The sequence below is a fragment of the Lichenostomus cassidix genome, chromosome Z, assembly GCF_008360975.1.
Source record: "Lichenostomus cassidix isolate B80296 chromosome Z, HeHo_3.0, whole genome shotgun sequence".
Lineage (NCBI taxonomy): Eukaryota > Metazoa > Chordata > Aves > Passeriformes > Meliphagidae > Lichenostomus > Lichenostomus cassidix.
The window spans coordinates 35,274,687-35,292,388 of record NC_139511.1 but is presented as its reverse complement, the minus strand read 5'-3'; the positions used below and the strand labels follow the sequence as shown (position 1 = coordinate 35,292,388).

Here is a 17,702-nt window from a genome sequence, read left to right as displayed (position 1 = left end):
TCATTCCCAAAATTTAAACCCCAAAAATTTCTAAAGGATTTTCACAAATAAACATTTTTGACAATGTGATAAAAAAAAAAGTAGTTAAAGCTGAAAACAGTAGGAGGAATGTTTTTCTTATGGAAAGAATTGCTTGATGCAGCTGAAAATCAAAGATACCATTTAAAGCAACAACATGTAGGACAATATGTAGTTTGTGATTCAGGTCTGGAAATCAGAAAGAATCTTGAGTTGACAGTTATGATGTTCATTAGTCTGTCCAGATAGCCAATCTAAAAACTCACCATTCCTGGTGAGAATGACCGAGAGATATTCCTTGTAGAAGGAGTTGACATAAAGCAGTAAGCTTGGTGTTCGTGTTGTTCGGAAGGCAAATGTAATTGCTTCTCTGGTCAGTGTCATGTCAGCATAGAAAGAAGAAGCATGTGAACTGGAGTTTGTAGCTAATGTGTAGTATTCTTGAAAGTTGTATGTCACAGAAGTACCAGTCCAAAAATAGGCAGAGATCTCTGAAACAAAAAGTAATTCAATATTTAAATATAGCGCAAAATAATAGTAGAGATGTTTTTTGTTTGGGTTTTTTTTTTTTTCTTGCTGTCACACCACAGAAGAAAATAAAATATATTCTTTACTATTGTTATAAAGCAGAAAAATAAATATAAATGGAACTAGCATTTAGAACTACAGAGAAATAGAAGACCCAACCTAGTCTAGAGCAAAGGCTCATTTAGATGTGTGTCTTAAAGATCAGGTTTGTGAAGAAGTGTAATTTTGAATTGTTTTTTTCTATTGATCCTAGTCCTCAAGCCCAGTCTATTTTGTCTTGTATGTATACTGCTCGAACAAAGAAGTTGGTGTGGCAATTTGAATCCTAACATATAGATTAGACTTGGCCTGAAACGCTTATGTGGTAGAAGAGACTGGTCAGGTGAGAGAAAGAAAAGGAAAACAGAAACTAGCTTATGGTCTTCTTATGGATGAATCACTAATAGAGGGTTCTGTAATTCTGTAATTTCTCAATAGCTGTTTTCTGCTAAAAGTAATTGTCTTCGACTAGCCTGTTTTGGAACACACAACTTTCACACTTTGGAAAAATTTCTTGAAATTTCTGTAATCTGGCCCTGTATCTTTGACAAAAGCTGACTGAAAGTTGTTATATAGGTCATCCCAGACTTTTAGCAACAGAAGCCACTCTTCTGAATGTTAGAGTCTGACCATTAGTCTCTTCTGCAGTTTGTGCAGAGGAGGAAAACGTTCCTCATACAGTGGCAGTAGACCTACAGTGCTAGATGTGGGAAAACTTCAGATGAGTCCCTCACTTTTGTGGTGGCAGTGATGACTGGGCAAATTTTGTGCTAATTTAGAGGAACATGAAGTTGTGGCATATAAGTTGCCTAGGACTTGGAAGAATGCATTTATTTTATGGAGGAAGCAAGTATTTTTTTGCAAATCTGAATTATATGCAAACACCAAAACTTCTAGATAAACTCTGATTTCTGAAATTCAGACTTGATGACTTGTGGTATCTACCAGTATGATAACTTTACCAAAGAACTGCCTTAAAGAGACTGGAAAATGGTCTCCGTCTTGTTTGCAAAGATCCCACTTTCTTCTTACAGCAAAAAGTAGACTTAAGTTCTTCTGCTGCTCAGTTTGTTTTCCAAACTCAGACTTAGTTTTGAGATTAGTATTTGAAAAACAGAAATCAAAATGTTTTAGCATATAAATTTAGTTTCTAGATTTAATATAATATCAAAGAGTCAAAAAAGTTACATGAAGATGCTGATCCTCTCACGAATGTGATTCCTGCTTAAATGGTATATATTGAAGTTATCTCTGAAAGAGCAATGTTTAACAAAATTTGCAGATATTGAGCAAATTTAGCTGTATATTTACCTACATTATATAAACCCAATATTTCGCAAGCATTTAAACATTTCTTTAAAGGAATGTGAAGATCTTGATCTGGACTGTATGGTCCTGTTTTCAATAATTAAAAAATCTATAAGACATGCTTGCCTTTCTTACAGAATGGACCAGCATAGGCAGAGAAAGTGCAGTCACAGGAGAATCCACTGTATTTCTCTCTACATTTTCCACCATTATGACACAGGTTACCATAGCTGCTACAATGTCCAGGACAGCCTGGTTCAACTCCTGGTGTTATCTTTGCTCTCTCTTCCAGATCAAGGGCTATTCCATTCAATTGTAATGAACGAATGCATCCCAAAAATCCTTTCTGCCTGGATGCTGTTCCACCTGAAAATAAATTTATATGAGCTTTTAAAACCTTATAATAATTGATATGTAAAACCATCTTCATGATTTAAAGCCTATGAACAATATATTATGACTTTCCAAGATCCAAGCTTATGCATGCAAAGATATTTATAGATAGCTTTAAAAGTATATCTGATTTCTGTTTTGTCAAGTAATTACAATGAGCCCTTCTGAAGATTCTATTACCTCACAAAGAAGGTCTGGAAATTAGGTGTTTTTCTTTTTTCTCTCTTTTTTATTTAAAGGGAGAGCAGAGGGGAGGGGAAGGAAAGGGTAAGGGAAAGGGGAAAGAGAAAGGGAAGGGGAAGGAAAGAGGAAATAAGGAAAAATGAAATGAGGGGATAGGACGGTGAAAAGCTGTGCAGTTTCACTCTTTCAGTATTCTACTGACTGATAAACTGATCTGTATCTGTCTGTCAGTCAGTCTTATAGTATGAATGATGATACCTGTATCATTAAAATTTTCATGGAAAAGCTGGCAGCTCATGGCTTGGAGAGGTGAACTCTTTGCTCTGTTAAAAACTGGCAGGATGGCTGACCTCAGAGACTGGTAGTGAAGGGAATTACACCCAGCTGATGGCCAGCTACTGATTAGGTTCCCCAGGGCTCAGTGTTGGAGAGCTGTGTCTGTTTAATTTTATTGATATGGATGAGGGTATCAAGTATACCTGCAGTTAAGTTTGCAGATGACACCATGCTGAATAGATGTGTTGATCTGCGGAAGGGAAGGAGAGCTCTGCTGGGGGATCTGGACAGGTTGGGCTGATGTCAGTTATATGAAGTTCAACGTGTCAGAATTCTGGGTCCTACACTTCGGTCAAAACAGCCCAATAAGGCCATAGGCATTGAGAACAATGACTGGAAAGTTGCTGGGCAGAAAATGATCTGGGGTTGCTGGTCAATAGCTGAACATGGGCCAGCATATGCCGAGGCAGCCAAGAAGGCGAATGATGTCCTCGGCCTGTATCAGTAACAGTGTGTCCAGCAAGACCAGGGCAGTGATTGTTCCCCTGCTCTTTGCACTGGTGAGGCCACACCCTTGAGTGCTTTGTCCAGTTCTGGGCCCATCACTACAGGAAAGATACTGAGATGTTGGAGTGTGTCTGGAGAGGGGGAATGAAGTGGGTAAAAGGGTTGAGAGAGTAAGTCATATGAGAAGCAGCTGAGGGAACTGTGGTTGTTTAGCCTGGAGAAAAGCAGGTTCAGGGGAAACTTTACCACTCTGTACAACTGCCTGAACGAAGGGTGTAGCCAGGTGAGGATTAGCCTCTTCTCTCAGGCAAACAGCCACAGGACAAGAGGGAACAATCTCAAGCTGTGCCAGGGCATGTCCATGTTGAACATCAGCAAGAATTTCTACACTGAAAGGATGCTTAAGCATTGGAACAGGCTGCTCAGAGTGGTGGTGAAATCTTCGCTCCTGGAAGTGTTCAAGAAATGACTGAATATGGCATTTAGTGCTGTGGTGTAGTTGACAAGGTAGTGATCGTTCAAAGGTTGGACTTGATGATTGTGGAGGTTTTTTCCAACCTTAATCATTCTATGATACCCCTCAGCTGGTGTCTGTTCTGATATACTGTGTCCCAGAAGGAAGCTGTGTCTATTCTTCAATACAATATTCTTCAATACAAGGAAGGTTAATGCCCTTCTCTGCAGAGGAATACCAGCCAGGTTATGCCTATCAAGCATAGGTGAAAACTGTACAAGGCAATCCTAAATCTAACAAGAATTGTTGATACATTTGTTTTCACTGTTCTTTATTTTTAGCAACTTCCTGATAGCTAACATTTTATTCATCTGTGTTGCTTAGCAAGGTGTGCAATCTATATACCACCTCTCTTGTCCTTTGTTGCAAAACTCTTTCTTGTAATTTGTTCTCTATTAAAAAGTAAAAGTAGAAAATATTCCACAGTGTGTAAGACTGCAAACTGTAATTGCCATGCATTTCCACATTTTGAGTTTTTTTAATTCCAAGGTTTGTATAATTCTTGTATAACTCTTACATGGAATATCTTGACATAGTTTTTGTTATTTTCAGTTATATTGGAGCAAAACCACCTGGCTGTGTCAATTTAATGTCGTCTTTTTTAAAATGGCAGGAAATTGAAACTAGATTATCTTCAAGGTCCCTTTCAATCCTAACCACTCTACAAATCTATGATTCTATGGTTTTGAGGGCTGCTTTAGTGTTTAGTTCTTCTGGTTTTGGAAAAACAGTGTATACAACTTCTTCTTTACAAGAAGAGTGTTTTAGCCTGAAGAAATCACAGTCTTCATATGTTACTGACTGAGTGATTGGTGACTAAGGAAGGTAGATTTACAAGATGATTATCAAGTAAAGAGTGCCTCTGCTAATGTCATTCTAAAGATACTCTATATTTCATTTTTCTCTAGATCCTTCAATTTATCCCAGAATCTTCATGAATTTTCAGAGTGAAAAAAACCACAGCACCTGAAGCTAAACAAAATCACTATTCAAATAAAATTATTCACCTCAACATTATCTGCAGAAAATAAGCTCGACAACTTACCTGTAGATAAGTCAAAACATACATTCTCTTTCCCACTCCATACAAGAGATGGACAAGAGTATATATGTTTACTGGAATTTGCCAAATTATTTGACAAAAAAAAATCACTCTACTCGATGGCAAATTACTTCACAAAAAGTTGCCAGAAAGTGCAACTCTTACTACAGGATAGGATAGTATAGTATTAGACTTTTTGGGAGGAGGATTAGAAAGACTAAAGAACCAACTAATTGTCAAAATAATTAGAAAAGTGTTTCAATTTGATAGTACCAGGACACCTGTTGAATTAGACCATTGCACTCATCTAACTTCAGGTATTCATATAAAAGCAGTTACATGGCAAATCAGGTCAGAGAACAGCAACACAATTTACTGTAGTATAGTAAACAGAAATCTGGCCTTTTCATTAGTAGATCTACTACATTACTCTGAATATAATTCAATCTCAAAACTTCTCCTAACTCCACTGTAACTAATATATGGGATATATTTGTTCTGCAATCCTTCTCCGTGCTTTTAATCAAAATATAAAATTCTTCAGTGTTTGGTCTGGCCTCCATCTTCTACCCTTGGTACCTTTCGAGGCATAGGTCCAAATTTTGGTCAGAATATAAAAGGCTTCCCTCTTAATTTCACATTTTCCTAAGGAATCACATTTTTGTAGATACAGTTTATTCCCCTTAAATGTATTCCTCCCTGGTGTACAGCAAATAAAACTGACATTAATTTAGTGTGATTTTCTCAGAGGAGATCTATAACAAGGTCTATTTAAAAGGAGGCCCAACTTAAATACTCTTATACTGTACAACAGAAACTTATGAATTCAAAATAAGGCAATATTACAGTAAGAATGCTACCACGTATATAACACATAGCTCTATGTAGCTTTTTCGCAATAGCTAAATAAATACTAATTAATTCTTTTTTACTCCATTTGTACTTTTTCAGCATTTTGTGTAAATTCCTTAATGTTGTATTTCAACCTGAGAAGTTTGGGTAAAGAGAGACAGCAAAATTTCCTTGAAATTACAGAAATAGCACAGCATCGTTCAGTAGATTACATCCTCCCAAAAAAGGTGCAAATCTAGATCCTTGCATTGTCCTTCAAGCAAACCTCAAAAGAAGTAAACTTCATCTGAAATCCTGCCCTGAAGTAACTGTTGGCCGAGGCGCACAAATTATAATCCCAAAATAGTAAACATCTCCACAGATTTTTCACAAAGGCTCTCGTGTCATCATACAAAGTATTTTCAAAAGACCTGGCTGCCAACTCTTTTTCTTCCCCTCCCCACACCATCCTTTTCATATTTTGATGGTAATAATTAGAAAATATTCTGTGGAGCACCCACCTACAAAAAGCTGGCTGTTGAGCTGCAAGCGAATATGTCCATCAGGTGGAGCACTGTGAGACCTTTGAGGAAGTTGATCTATTTGTAGGGATGCCTCTTTGACATTTCGTTCAGCCTTCACATAATGCCATTGGTTGTCATTTAAGGAATTGAGTGATTTCACTATGACTTCGCTAGGTCCATTTCCCACATCAAATGAAAAAATCACTTCAGATGGAGCTAGAAAGAGGATAGTAATAACAGACATTTAAATTATTTCATAGTTAATTGGGTCACAAAATAATTAATAGCAGAACAAGTTACTTTAAGGTTTAGCCTACTATTTCATGGGATCAGACTGATTGTTTTAGAGGAGGAGTTTACTTCAGGGTTCTGCAGCTCATTCTTCATGCTCACTGACAGCAAAATTAATGATTTATGCACAGCTTGGAAACCAATCTGTTTCTGGACCCCTAGAGAGCATAGTAGTCAAGAAACAGTGAAATGTGCTCGCTTTGCAATTTTTCAGTTTGGGTGAAATGTACCTCTCGATTACATGCTAATTGATTGCCATTGTTAAGTATATTTAAATTATCACAACTATAATCAAACCGACATCTTCTATTCTCTATTTGCTTTTGTTACTTATTCATATAGTCGTTACAAATATCAGAGAGAAAATTTTGATCTAGTTTATAAAATTATGATTTAAATTGAGTTTTTCTCTAAGCAACTTTCACAATACACAGTTTTATAGTTTGCTTAGAAAATCATAACTGAATATACGCAGGTCAAAAAAAGATGAGGAATATGCCAGAAAACTGAAGATCTGAAATTTTCGTGAATATTTTCTCTGAAACTCTTTCTTTCATATATCCAACGACAATCATGTACGAAAAAGAAAAAAACCCTAAAAAATGGATACCAATAATTTTGAATTATTAGGGATTTCATTCAAGGATTATCAGTCTGAGAAGATTCCATGAATCCAAAAAAATGTTCTCATTTAAGTCATTGAATTTAAAAAAGAAAAAAAAAGAAAACCAAAAATAAATTAGGAGACTAGGGAAATAGATGAGCATCAAGCAACATTTTAAAGAGCAATTTACTGAAGTAGAAAAGAATATTCCATGAAGTATTTTTACTTTCTTTTCACTTTTAAAAGATATATTAGATCTTTTAAAACATTTCAATCCACTTTGGCCAGCCTTAGGCTGAGTAATGCCACATGTTTGCAATCCCTTAAGCCCTAACTTGTTGCTATGAAATATTTTTCTATAAGAGTTGAATCTGAGAGAGAAAATGGGAAATATATAAACCGTTTCACTTACCAAATAAAATATTGTGCAATTTTTCAACAGAATGCCTTTTGTAATAAATGACCTCTTCTGTTTAATAATCAACAATTTTCCATAATAATAAGAAATAATTGATGTCTAAAAACAGTTGCTCAGTGAAATAAATTAATTTTAGGATAAATTTCTTTTATTTAGAAAAAGTTAAGAGCTCATTCTCCCTTTATAGAAAAAAAAAAAACCACAAAACCCCAAAACACAACCACACAGGAGGAGAGCAAAAGCAACAGAAAGTCCTTGTGACTGGCTGAAAAGAATCTCTACTGAATGTTACCTTCTGTAGGGAAGTCTTTGTTATCTTCTGGATATTGTTGGAGTTAAGCCTGAAAACACAAGTTCTGCTTTGAACTCACTGAATGTGCCTATTAAATAGCATATAAGAATGACAGACCTGATAAGTACTGTTACTGTTTAGATTTTAAAGGTGAGAAAACACATAATAAAAATTTTGAAGTAACCACTGAAATAATGAATTATGTTAGTACCACTAAAAAATTAATATAATCTTGAAAAAATTGAACTAATCCCAGCAGTTCCTCGTATGAAGACCCAGATAATAATACAAATGAGTGTATGGTCATCCATTGCACTCTCTGAAGACTAACCAGAATATGTCAGAAAAAGTGAAAAATATAAGCACTTAACGTTCCATAATATTATAAGTATTTTTGCTAGTAGCAACATCACTGCAAATTTGAAAGAAATTTTGGGTTTATAAGAGCCACCAAGAAAATAGGATGTGGAAGGATGATACTAGGTTCTAAAATTTGTTATCTTGTGACAAGGGACATAGGCAAAGAGCAGTTTGGCAATTTCTTAAGCACCAGAAGAGGATGCATCTGGGAGTTCTCTTCTGGCTCAAAATATCTTTTGGGCCCTAACTACACTGGTGTTACTTAAAAATTATGCAAGCATTGCAGGAACCCTTCAAACACAGGCAGAGCACAGCTATAGATTGGCAAAGCAGAGTGGAAGATATAGCTGACGGTAGTCATGAAGAGTGGCCAGTGGCTAAAACAACCAACAGAAAGCACAGCCATAGAGAACCATCCAGAGTATTGAGTATGGGCATCATATGCAGAAGCAGAAAGTGATTACCAACTAATATGCTACAGAATGCAAAAACCTAGCATTTTCCACAAAGGAAACAATTGAATTCCACTCATGCTGGACACTAAGTTGACAATTTGGGAAGACAAAGGCCACCAGCATATTGGCCAGTTGAACTGCTCTCAACTACTTCCAAAGGCACTTCAGAAGCTCAACCAAATCAATACACCATAGCGTTTCCAACCCTACTTTAAATTTATGTTTAACTCATTGGAAATAAACCTTCAGTGGGCATTCAATATAAAATACTCAGACCTTTGGCTACATCACATAATCTTTGGTCCTATAAGTATTTAGTAGAGTGTACTCTTCAGAGTTGAATTGGCCTTGTTGGCCTTTCAAACACTACTTCTGCAGGAAATCAGGAAAAAGTTCTACAAGTTTTGTATGACTCAGCGCAAAACAAAAAAAAGAGATCAAGCATCTTTGAGACAATTCACTTGAGCTCTGTTTTAAAATACGATTAGGATGCACACATCCATTTTTGCAACAGTGGTGTAGAATATATACACAGATGCACTGCAGTGTTTGTAACTTCACAAACCAACTGAACAGCACTAAGCTTCACGTTTCCTTTTAAGGTTCTGGATATAACATTTTTTGTTTGAAGTTAGACTTCGAGGTCTAAAGATCATTACTCCATTAACAAAAGAATCAGATGTAAAGTTTAGAACAATCAATGAAATGTTACAAAAAAAATCTGTCTTCCCAAGTACTGAATGTCAAATGTTAGTGACATAAGTTTTAAAAAATTTCTCGCATCATCTTAAACAGTGATGTCTGACATTTACATTATTGTTATTTATTACACAAATAAAAGACATTAATTTATGTGAAACTATTAATAGAACATCAAGTGTAGGTTGGTAATTTAAATTCACATTTATTATAAAGGATGTGTATTTTTCTGATGATGAAATCTAAATGATCTTATATCATGTGAAATGCTCGAGTTGATTTTTTTGTTTTTTGAGAAAGGTACTTTTGATGGAAATATACATTGCTCATTTCTGATTGATATTTTCCTCAATAAAAACAGACAATTCTGGGTCCACTACAAACAATCCTCCATATAATTTATGTATGACATACAAAAAGTAATAGATCTGTCTACTCAACAAATTAAGGTGTTTATGAAAGTGAAGAAATATCTCTATATGCTACATAATAATGAGATAACTTCACTTTTTTAGATGCTGAAATTACAGACAAATTCAGCCTTTTGATTTCTCCCACACCTCCCTAGTAATATAAAGTAATTTAAAACCCATAAGTATGCAGTAGTTTGTATGTTTATGAATGAATGGGACTAGTGACATGAGTCTGTCTGCAATGTTATTATTCTGAAGAAAGACTTATGGTCTTCTGACAAATGTCTGAATAAATATGGTTCTCAGAAGCATTCCTTTAATGCTTCCATGATTTAACTGTTTATTTTGAAAATGGAAAATCATTTATCAGACAAGAACATCATCATTGCTTCAGAGACTGAAGTGCTGATCCAGTACATTTTCTGTATTGCATAACACTGGGTTTACAGTGCTGTTGTCCTTTAAACTGTTCACAGAACTTTAACAGAAGACAGTTCATACTCTTGGTAAACATGGTAAAACTAATGTTGAAAGCAGCATAGTTTTCAAGCACAACATTAGAGTTTGAGATAATGAAAAACAAATTCATAAAACATCACACAATATTCTATAATTAAACCACCTATGAAAGAACACAATAGGTGTTTTCCTCTTTGTTTCATTAACATAAGACATTAACATGGATGAAAAACTGAGAAAGCAGAATATTTTATTTTTTAATTAAAAAGATAACTAATGTTTCTATCATAGTATTTTGCAATATAGCATATTATTTGTACTCTTCTCTGGAAAATACTTGAGTCTGATAAAAAAACTGACTTGGAAAAAAATGAGGAACTGTCTAACCCCAAGGTAAAAATTATTCTAAAGAAATCTGATTCACCAAGAAAACATAAGACATTTCAACTAATGTGAAATTTGAAATTAATCCAAAAGCCTAATGAAAAAATACTTCATTCTTTCAAATACTATCCTCTTTAATAACGAGCAAAATAAGGATAACATATTTAGTCAACTAAGATAAAGGTTTCATTGTACGTTGCTCATCTTATGTTGAATGTAGTGAGATATTTAATTTCTCATGCAACAAAAATTTATTTCTGCTTGTAAGTCAAAGAATTTGTGTCTGTACAAATACAATCAAAAAAAAAAAAAAAAAAAAAAAAAAAAAAAGACAAAAGAAATAAGTTGAGAATGTGTGACTTAATTAGGATACTGTGCCACAGAGGGTCCGAATCACACCTAGTGACTGAGTGAATCTTCCAGCAACCACATATAATGCCTGGTCTTGTAATTTGGAGTGAGAGAATTTGGTAGCAGACGTGCAGTGGACACAAGAAGCAGAAACACTCTGAGCAGTCAGGGGTTGATTGCTGTGCTCTTAGATTAAGAAACCTCTGGGGCAGAAAATTTCTTTGAATGGATACTTGTACAGTCTCAGTACTGTGATTTCTTGGATAATGATAAAGATCTGGTAGTAGTAGTAGAAGTAATAAAGATAACAGTTTTAAAATACTCCCCCTTTAAATTAAATAAAATCTATTTTTAGAGTAAAAATAGCAGTGACAAAAACACTATCAGTCGTTACTTACAGTGTAACTCTATCCTTATGAAGTCTTGAATTCCCAGGTTCTCTAAAAATACTCCTGAGGAAGCAGTAGTTTTAAAGAAAAATGAGACATCTGCACTGAGTTCTCCATGGAAGGTGGGAAAATGCAGGTAGGATGTCTCTGTGTTGAAGGAAGCTGAATTCCAAAATGTTCCTGGTTATCAGAATGAAAGAATGACAGATACAGTGTTATCTAACATTGCCAGTGTAAGTTTTATAACCAATAAAAAAGGAAAGTGCCCAGATCTAAGAAGGGTTTGCAGTGTTCAGAGGGTCTAACATCCATAGCAGCTTCCCAATTAGTCCATAACACAAAAAAGTAGCGTTATTGGGAATGTAGAATAATGTTTCATCAAGAGTAGGGTGCTCAGCTAAGGCAATGGAAAATGAATTAATATGAAAGAAAATGAATCTCATCCCAGCTGGGAATTGTGGTTATGGCCTGATGCATCCTTTCATGAAGTAAACAATGAATGAAGCTCATTATAGTAGTAATGGCTAAGGGAGCTGCGGCTGGAGAAAAAGAGGTTAAGGGGGAACCTTTTCACCCTCTACAACTGCCTGAAAAGAGGGCACAGCGAGGTAGGGTCCAGCCTCTTCTGCCAGGTTACAAGTGAGAGGATAAGAGGAAACAGCCTCAAGTTTGCATTAACTATTTTTTTTCACCGAAAGGGTTGCAAAGCATTGTAACAGAGTTCCCAGGGTGGAGTTACAATGCATGAAAGTGTTCGAAAAACGTGTGGATATGGCACTTGAGGTCTTGGTTCACTGGTGAACATGGGGGTGGTGCACAGCTGCCGGTTGGACTTTTCATCTTGAAGGTCCTTTCCAAACTCAACAATTCTAGGATTAGGTAGTATAAACTGTGAGAGTTGTTAAGTATATTTCTGCATAACAAGGGAAAGAGTCTTGGTGTCATTGTAGTCCAGTGAAATTTACCTCAAAGAATCTAGGACATATCTCCTCGTAATTACTGTAGAAGAAATCAAAGAAACAAATTGCAAAATTTAATAAATTAGCATAGATATTTTCCTGGTTTTATTTATCTTTAAGATGCCATTCAATCATAATTTGCTAAATTTTGTTATTGATTATTAAAATATTTACATAACATCTCTAATAATACCCTCTTCTAATGCATGCATAATCTTCATTTATGGTGTTCAACTAGAACCACCATCTTATTATTGCTGAATCCTTAAAGATGTATCTGTATTTCTTTATTAAGATACACTGCTTTCTAAACCAGATGAGGCGTTCAGTAATTTCCTATCTAATTGATCAAACCCCTTGCATATTCTCTTGATAATGTTGTGATGTGGGTCTAAATGTTATGCAAAATAATTTTTTGCTTCTGCCACACTCTGCTTTTAAGATGGGAAGGGGACAGGAAAAAAAAATATTTGAAAATTTTTATGTTCCCTGCAGAGTCAAGCCCTATTATGCAGTGTACACAGAGGCCTAGTCCACAATCAGCCACATGAAATTAAAGTCCATTCCCTCATTCCAGGAGGATTTTTACAGTTTTAGTAAGGCTTTGGATACCACACCTAGAAAAGCAGCATATTCACACATATTCTGGCGATTCCTCATTGTGACTTTTGACACTTAGGAGTACTGCCAGCTATGACAAGTTACAGCAGCCATCAGGACAACTTTTAGATGGTGAGGCAGCTGTGAACAGATGGCTCGGGCTGGGTGGGGAATGCAGAGCTTTGCACCTCGCTCTCCTCTGCTGCCTTTTGGGCTCCTCGAGGTTATCAACCTGTTAAAAGTGCCACCAGCCAAAAGCAGCAGCCTTACGTGTTGGGATCAATTTTAAGCCCATGTTCCTCAACTGTTTCAGGTCATGGCTCCCACAGAGTGAACTTCACAACAGTTGTGACTTGAGTATATCACAGCTATTTAAAAATAATGGCCTGGCTATTACCAGTAATTCAAACACAATAGGAAGTCTAATACTGTAATTTATACAAAATTGGTACAACATTACCAGCAATTAGGAGAGACAATAGTGGCAGTAACAGCCCAGTAAAGTAATGATACAATTAGCTTCAGTGAAGCATTTGAATGATCTTTGTAAATCAAAATGGAGTCCTTGGGGGAGGGCAGTGATAGGAAGTGTTATTTTTCCTCTCTCAATTTACTGCCTTCTCTTATCTAGCTGTTCTTTTTCTCAGCTCTCAGAACTGTGTGATTTATGAATGTTAAGATACTGTATCAATAAAGAAGGTTATATATAGACTTAGGAAAAGTATATTACAAACTATCTTGTACTGTTGTTAATCAAGTTGGGAAAAGAATTTCTTCACTTTATGACATCCAGCTCACGGTCTCCTATTTACTTTTCTGGAACTGCCAAGCACCATGTTGTTAGGAAATCAATACTATTTAGCATTTTATCTAAGCACTAAGTCTGCAGTCTTCCTATGAGTAAAAAATAAGGAAGATTCTAATTGTTATAAATGACACATAAAGTTATTTCTGTTGAAAAATTATGTAAGTTTTTGGCATGTATCACCTAGTCTTACCAACTTGAAACTGTAAAGTGAAAAAGGGCAGTAACACCAAGACAGATAAATTACCCTTATAATGTTTCAAAGACAGAGAAAAGTGATTCTCAAAACAATTGTGCAATTGTAATGTTTAGCACTCTTCAAGTTTCTACTCAAATCTTTCATGATTTATATCAATTCCTTGTGATATCTCTAATTATTGCATTGTTCATCCTTTCAGCAGGGATACAGAGTGCTGAGGCAGAGAAAATAAATTTGTTCACCTTATGGTGCTGAACAGTATTTTTTCTACTTTGAGTTTATTTAACTGTAGTATCCACAGATAAAGGACAGAAGAGAACACTGTGATCATCTAGTTCAAGTCTGATATGCCACAGAATAAATAAATTCCCTGAATCAATTCTTGCCTGAAAAAGATAATTTAGTCTAGGAAAACTGTTCAATTGATTCCATTAATAAAATGTCAATTTATGGAGAATTCACAAATGCTTTTGCTGTCAATTTTTGCATATATATGCATTCACACAAAGTTGAGCTTCAAACCCCAGCCATTGGATAAATTTCTGAATTTACCTCCTGCTTTCAAGAGCATTATTTGAAATTTCTGAACCTATGAAACTCCTTTTAACATATCACCTCAAATTATGCCCAAATTCAGTAAAGAGATTTAAAGGCTTTCACTAAAAAATGCAGATCAACTATCCTTTAACCTTACATTCTCTTCATATATTGTAAAACTGTAATCAAAGACTTGTATTAAACTTCTTGATTGTGCAGGAAGCTGCAAAGAAGATCAAAACAATGTTGATTAGATGGAGGTTAGGACAAATATAAATTAATAATAATAACATAAAGCTAAATAAGGGGAAGAAGTGAACACCCAGTTTACAAATACTTCTGCCACTGAGAGTCAAAGATGTGCCCTGATTTCTTAGGGTACTGCAGAGAGATGGAACAGACTTTTTGCTAAACTAGAAATTTAACTGTGCTGCTTTAATGGAGGTATCATTTATGACTGGTTAATACAGTTAGTCTCTATTACATCCAAAGCCCATGCTATTTGGTTTTTCTTTTTTCATTTAAATGTAAAACAGAGACCTCACATTGAATGGATTATCTGCTTCCATTTACATGCTTGCACTGTCATTTTGCAGTTAAATTACCTTTTTTTTTATTCAGCCAAGTTTATGACACTCCATCAAATACCTTACTACAGTCTGTCAGTCTCTCTTCACCAGTATTACCTTTACCTTTGTTTAATATAAATTCATGATGAATATTGTCCTTACATTGCATTGTAGTATCCTTATATTATTTTTTATTAAGATCTATATAATTAATTTTATTTTGGGCCCAAGAATCAGTCTGATGGTGACACATTATCATTACCCATTTAATACACATAATTTTGACACATTAGCTATCTTTCAGTATTTTGGATTTATTTTTATGTCTTATTACTTACTGGAAATAATTCATAGTAATAAATCAGAGTATGTCCACTCAGCTCTTGTAAAGAAAACAAGAAGAACAAAACACACCTGACATAGAGGGGTGTTGTTTTTTTCAGTCTACTCATACTGACTCTATCAGAATTGAATCAACAGGCTTTTACTTGAATAATGACAAAAAAATGGAGATTTTTTTTCTTTTTTTATGAAGACCATAGAATTTCTATCTATTAAAGTACCAAAGATTTATTTCATCCTTATATGCATCAAAATCTTTCCTCTTACCCTGCTCAGTTGACATATATTAATCTTAACTTTCATTATGTTTAGATGTATTTTTCAATCTGATACCAGCAGACCTACCATACAATTTATTAAACATATTGTGGAGCAGAAAAGGGATTATAGAAACGAATCAGTAATGAATCAGTACTACATTTTGAAGGTGATAGAAAAGTCTGTGTGCTACTCATATGTGTGGAGGTGAGTGTCACCAATACTATTGATTAAATTTTTAAAATAGCCGTGTTCTTCTAGAATATCTTACTACTTTCATGGTACCTTGGCATTTTGTAAATATAGTTAAGTAACTTAATCAGAAATGCTTAAAAAAAATCATTAACATCTGAATACACTATTTAAAAAATAAACTATATTTGTATTGCTTTAGTTTTTTGGGGTTTTTTTTGTATGGAAAGATTCTCTTTCCTGCCTTGCTGTGCCAAATATGTTTTGGTTTTCTGTAAGTAACATACTTCATTGAAGAGATCAATCCTTAAAGCCTAAAATAAAGAAGCCAAGTACAGTAATGGAATGTGAAATATAAGAGTGAAAATAAAAATATACAACAATGAACAGGCAGCTTCTTCTGGACTGCACATGACACATGACTATTTAGAGGTACCCAAATAAGTAACTCTAATTTGGAAATTTAGTGGAGTGCATGGTTTATGACAATTCAATTCAAAAAATTATTCATGGTTCCACTTTATTTTGCTGTGGGCATAAACAATTTTCTTTTCCTCCAAGTAAGTGTCCTACAAGGAATAGATAATTGATGCAATGAGAATTTATGGTCTTTTAGTTTCGAATCATTTAATGAAGTATTGAATGTATTATAAATACCAGTAAACCTTCTCCCCCACATTTTTATGTGGTATGCTAGACAGTTATTCTGCAACACTTATGTCTGTCAGATAGAACAAAAACCTGTTTAATAAAGGATATCCCCTGTGAAATACAATTGTTTATTTCTGAAGAGTGACAGAAGCAAATACAAGCAATAATCTCTTTGGAGAGTATTCAAAGCACACTGTGAATCCAAGAATATCTGTTCTTCCTTTTTTGACAGCACTTCTGAAATATGGGGTTTTGCCACTAGACCTTTTTTGCATTCTTCACCTATACAAAAGTAAATATCATTAAAAGTATATTTAATTAGACTCTCGTGGGTGTCAGCAACCTCAAGAAAAGAAGGAAGTCTTAATAATGTCTGCTTTCTTTCTGAAGCTTCAAATTGCTGCTAGAAGCAGTGGTCTGGCAAGAGAGTTTAAACTTATTTAATCAGTTTTGTCTAGTGTGCAAATTAACACGTAGAACTCAGAAACTACTGCAAGTCATAGCTCTTTACTGTAGAACTGAACATTAAAGAAAATGTTCATTATAAAATGAACTGATACACTGCTGATATATAAAGACCATTGTAAAAAAATCTATTTGGTCAAACATTCTGTATTTATTGTGATACCTAATATATATTATAAATGGGGAAATATATTAATATAATTTAATACAGTCTACATATTATATACATATATATATTCTCCTATGTAGGACATATCACAGAATCAATTACATTGGAAAAGACCTTTCGAGATCATCAAGTCCAACTTTTGACTGCACACCACCTTGTCAGCAAGACCGTAGAACTGAGTGCCCCATCCACTCTTTTCTTGATCACCTCCAGGGATGCTGACACTGCAGCCTCCCTGGGCAGCACGTTCCAATGCTTAACAATCCTTTCTGTGAATAAATTTCCCCTATGTCCAGCCTGAACCTCCCCTGGTGCAGCTTGAGACTGTGTCCTCTTGTTCTGTCACTGGTTGCCTTGGAGAAGAGGCCAAACCCCACCTGGTTTCAACCTCCTTTCAGGTAGTTTTAGAGAGCAGTAAGGTCACCCCTGAGCTTCCTTTTCTCCAGGCTGAATAACTCCAGCTGCCTCAACTATTCCTCATGGGACTTACTCTCCAGACCCTTCATCATCCTCACTGCCCTTTTCTGGACAACATTATGTATCATGCTATAAAATAGTTATATGCTAATTTCATAATATGGGTAATATTTAATATACTATACATTATATAACATATATCTATAACATACCACAAAATATATAATAGCTTACATTTAGATATTTTATTATATTTGCTTA

The 17,702-nt window shown here is 35.0% G+C and overlaps 1 protein-coding gene across 1 annotated transcript in view; it reads right to left on the bottom strand.

Annotated features, from left to right (window-relative positions):
• Positions 1 to 17,702, bottom strand: part of CNTNAP4 (contactin associated protein family member 4) — a 204,814-nt gene that overhangs the window by 14,765 nt on the left and 172,347 nt on the right. Inside the window, exons 16-19 of the mRNA XM_085042316.1 lie at positions 11,288 to 11,458; positions 6,161 to 6,379; positions 2,020 to 2,259; positions 285 to 509 (exon numbers count right to left, since the gene is read on the bottom strand). Coding sequence (XP_084898442.1) covers positions 285 to 509; positions 2,020 to 2,259; positions 6,161 to 6,379; positions 11,288 to 11,458 — 855 coding nt within the window. The remainder of the gene's footprint in view (positions 1 to 284; positions 510 to 2,019; positions 2,260 to 6,160; positions 6,380 to 11,287; positions 11,459 to 17,702) is intronic.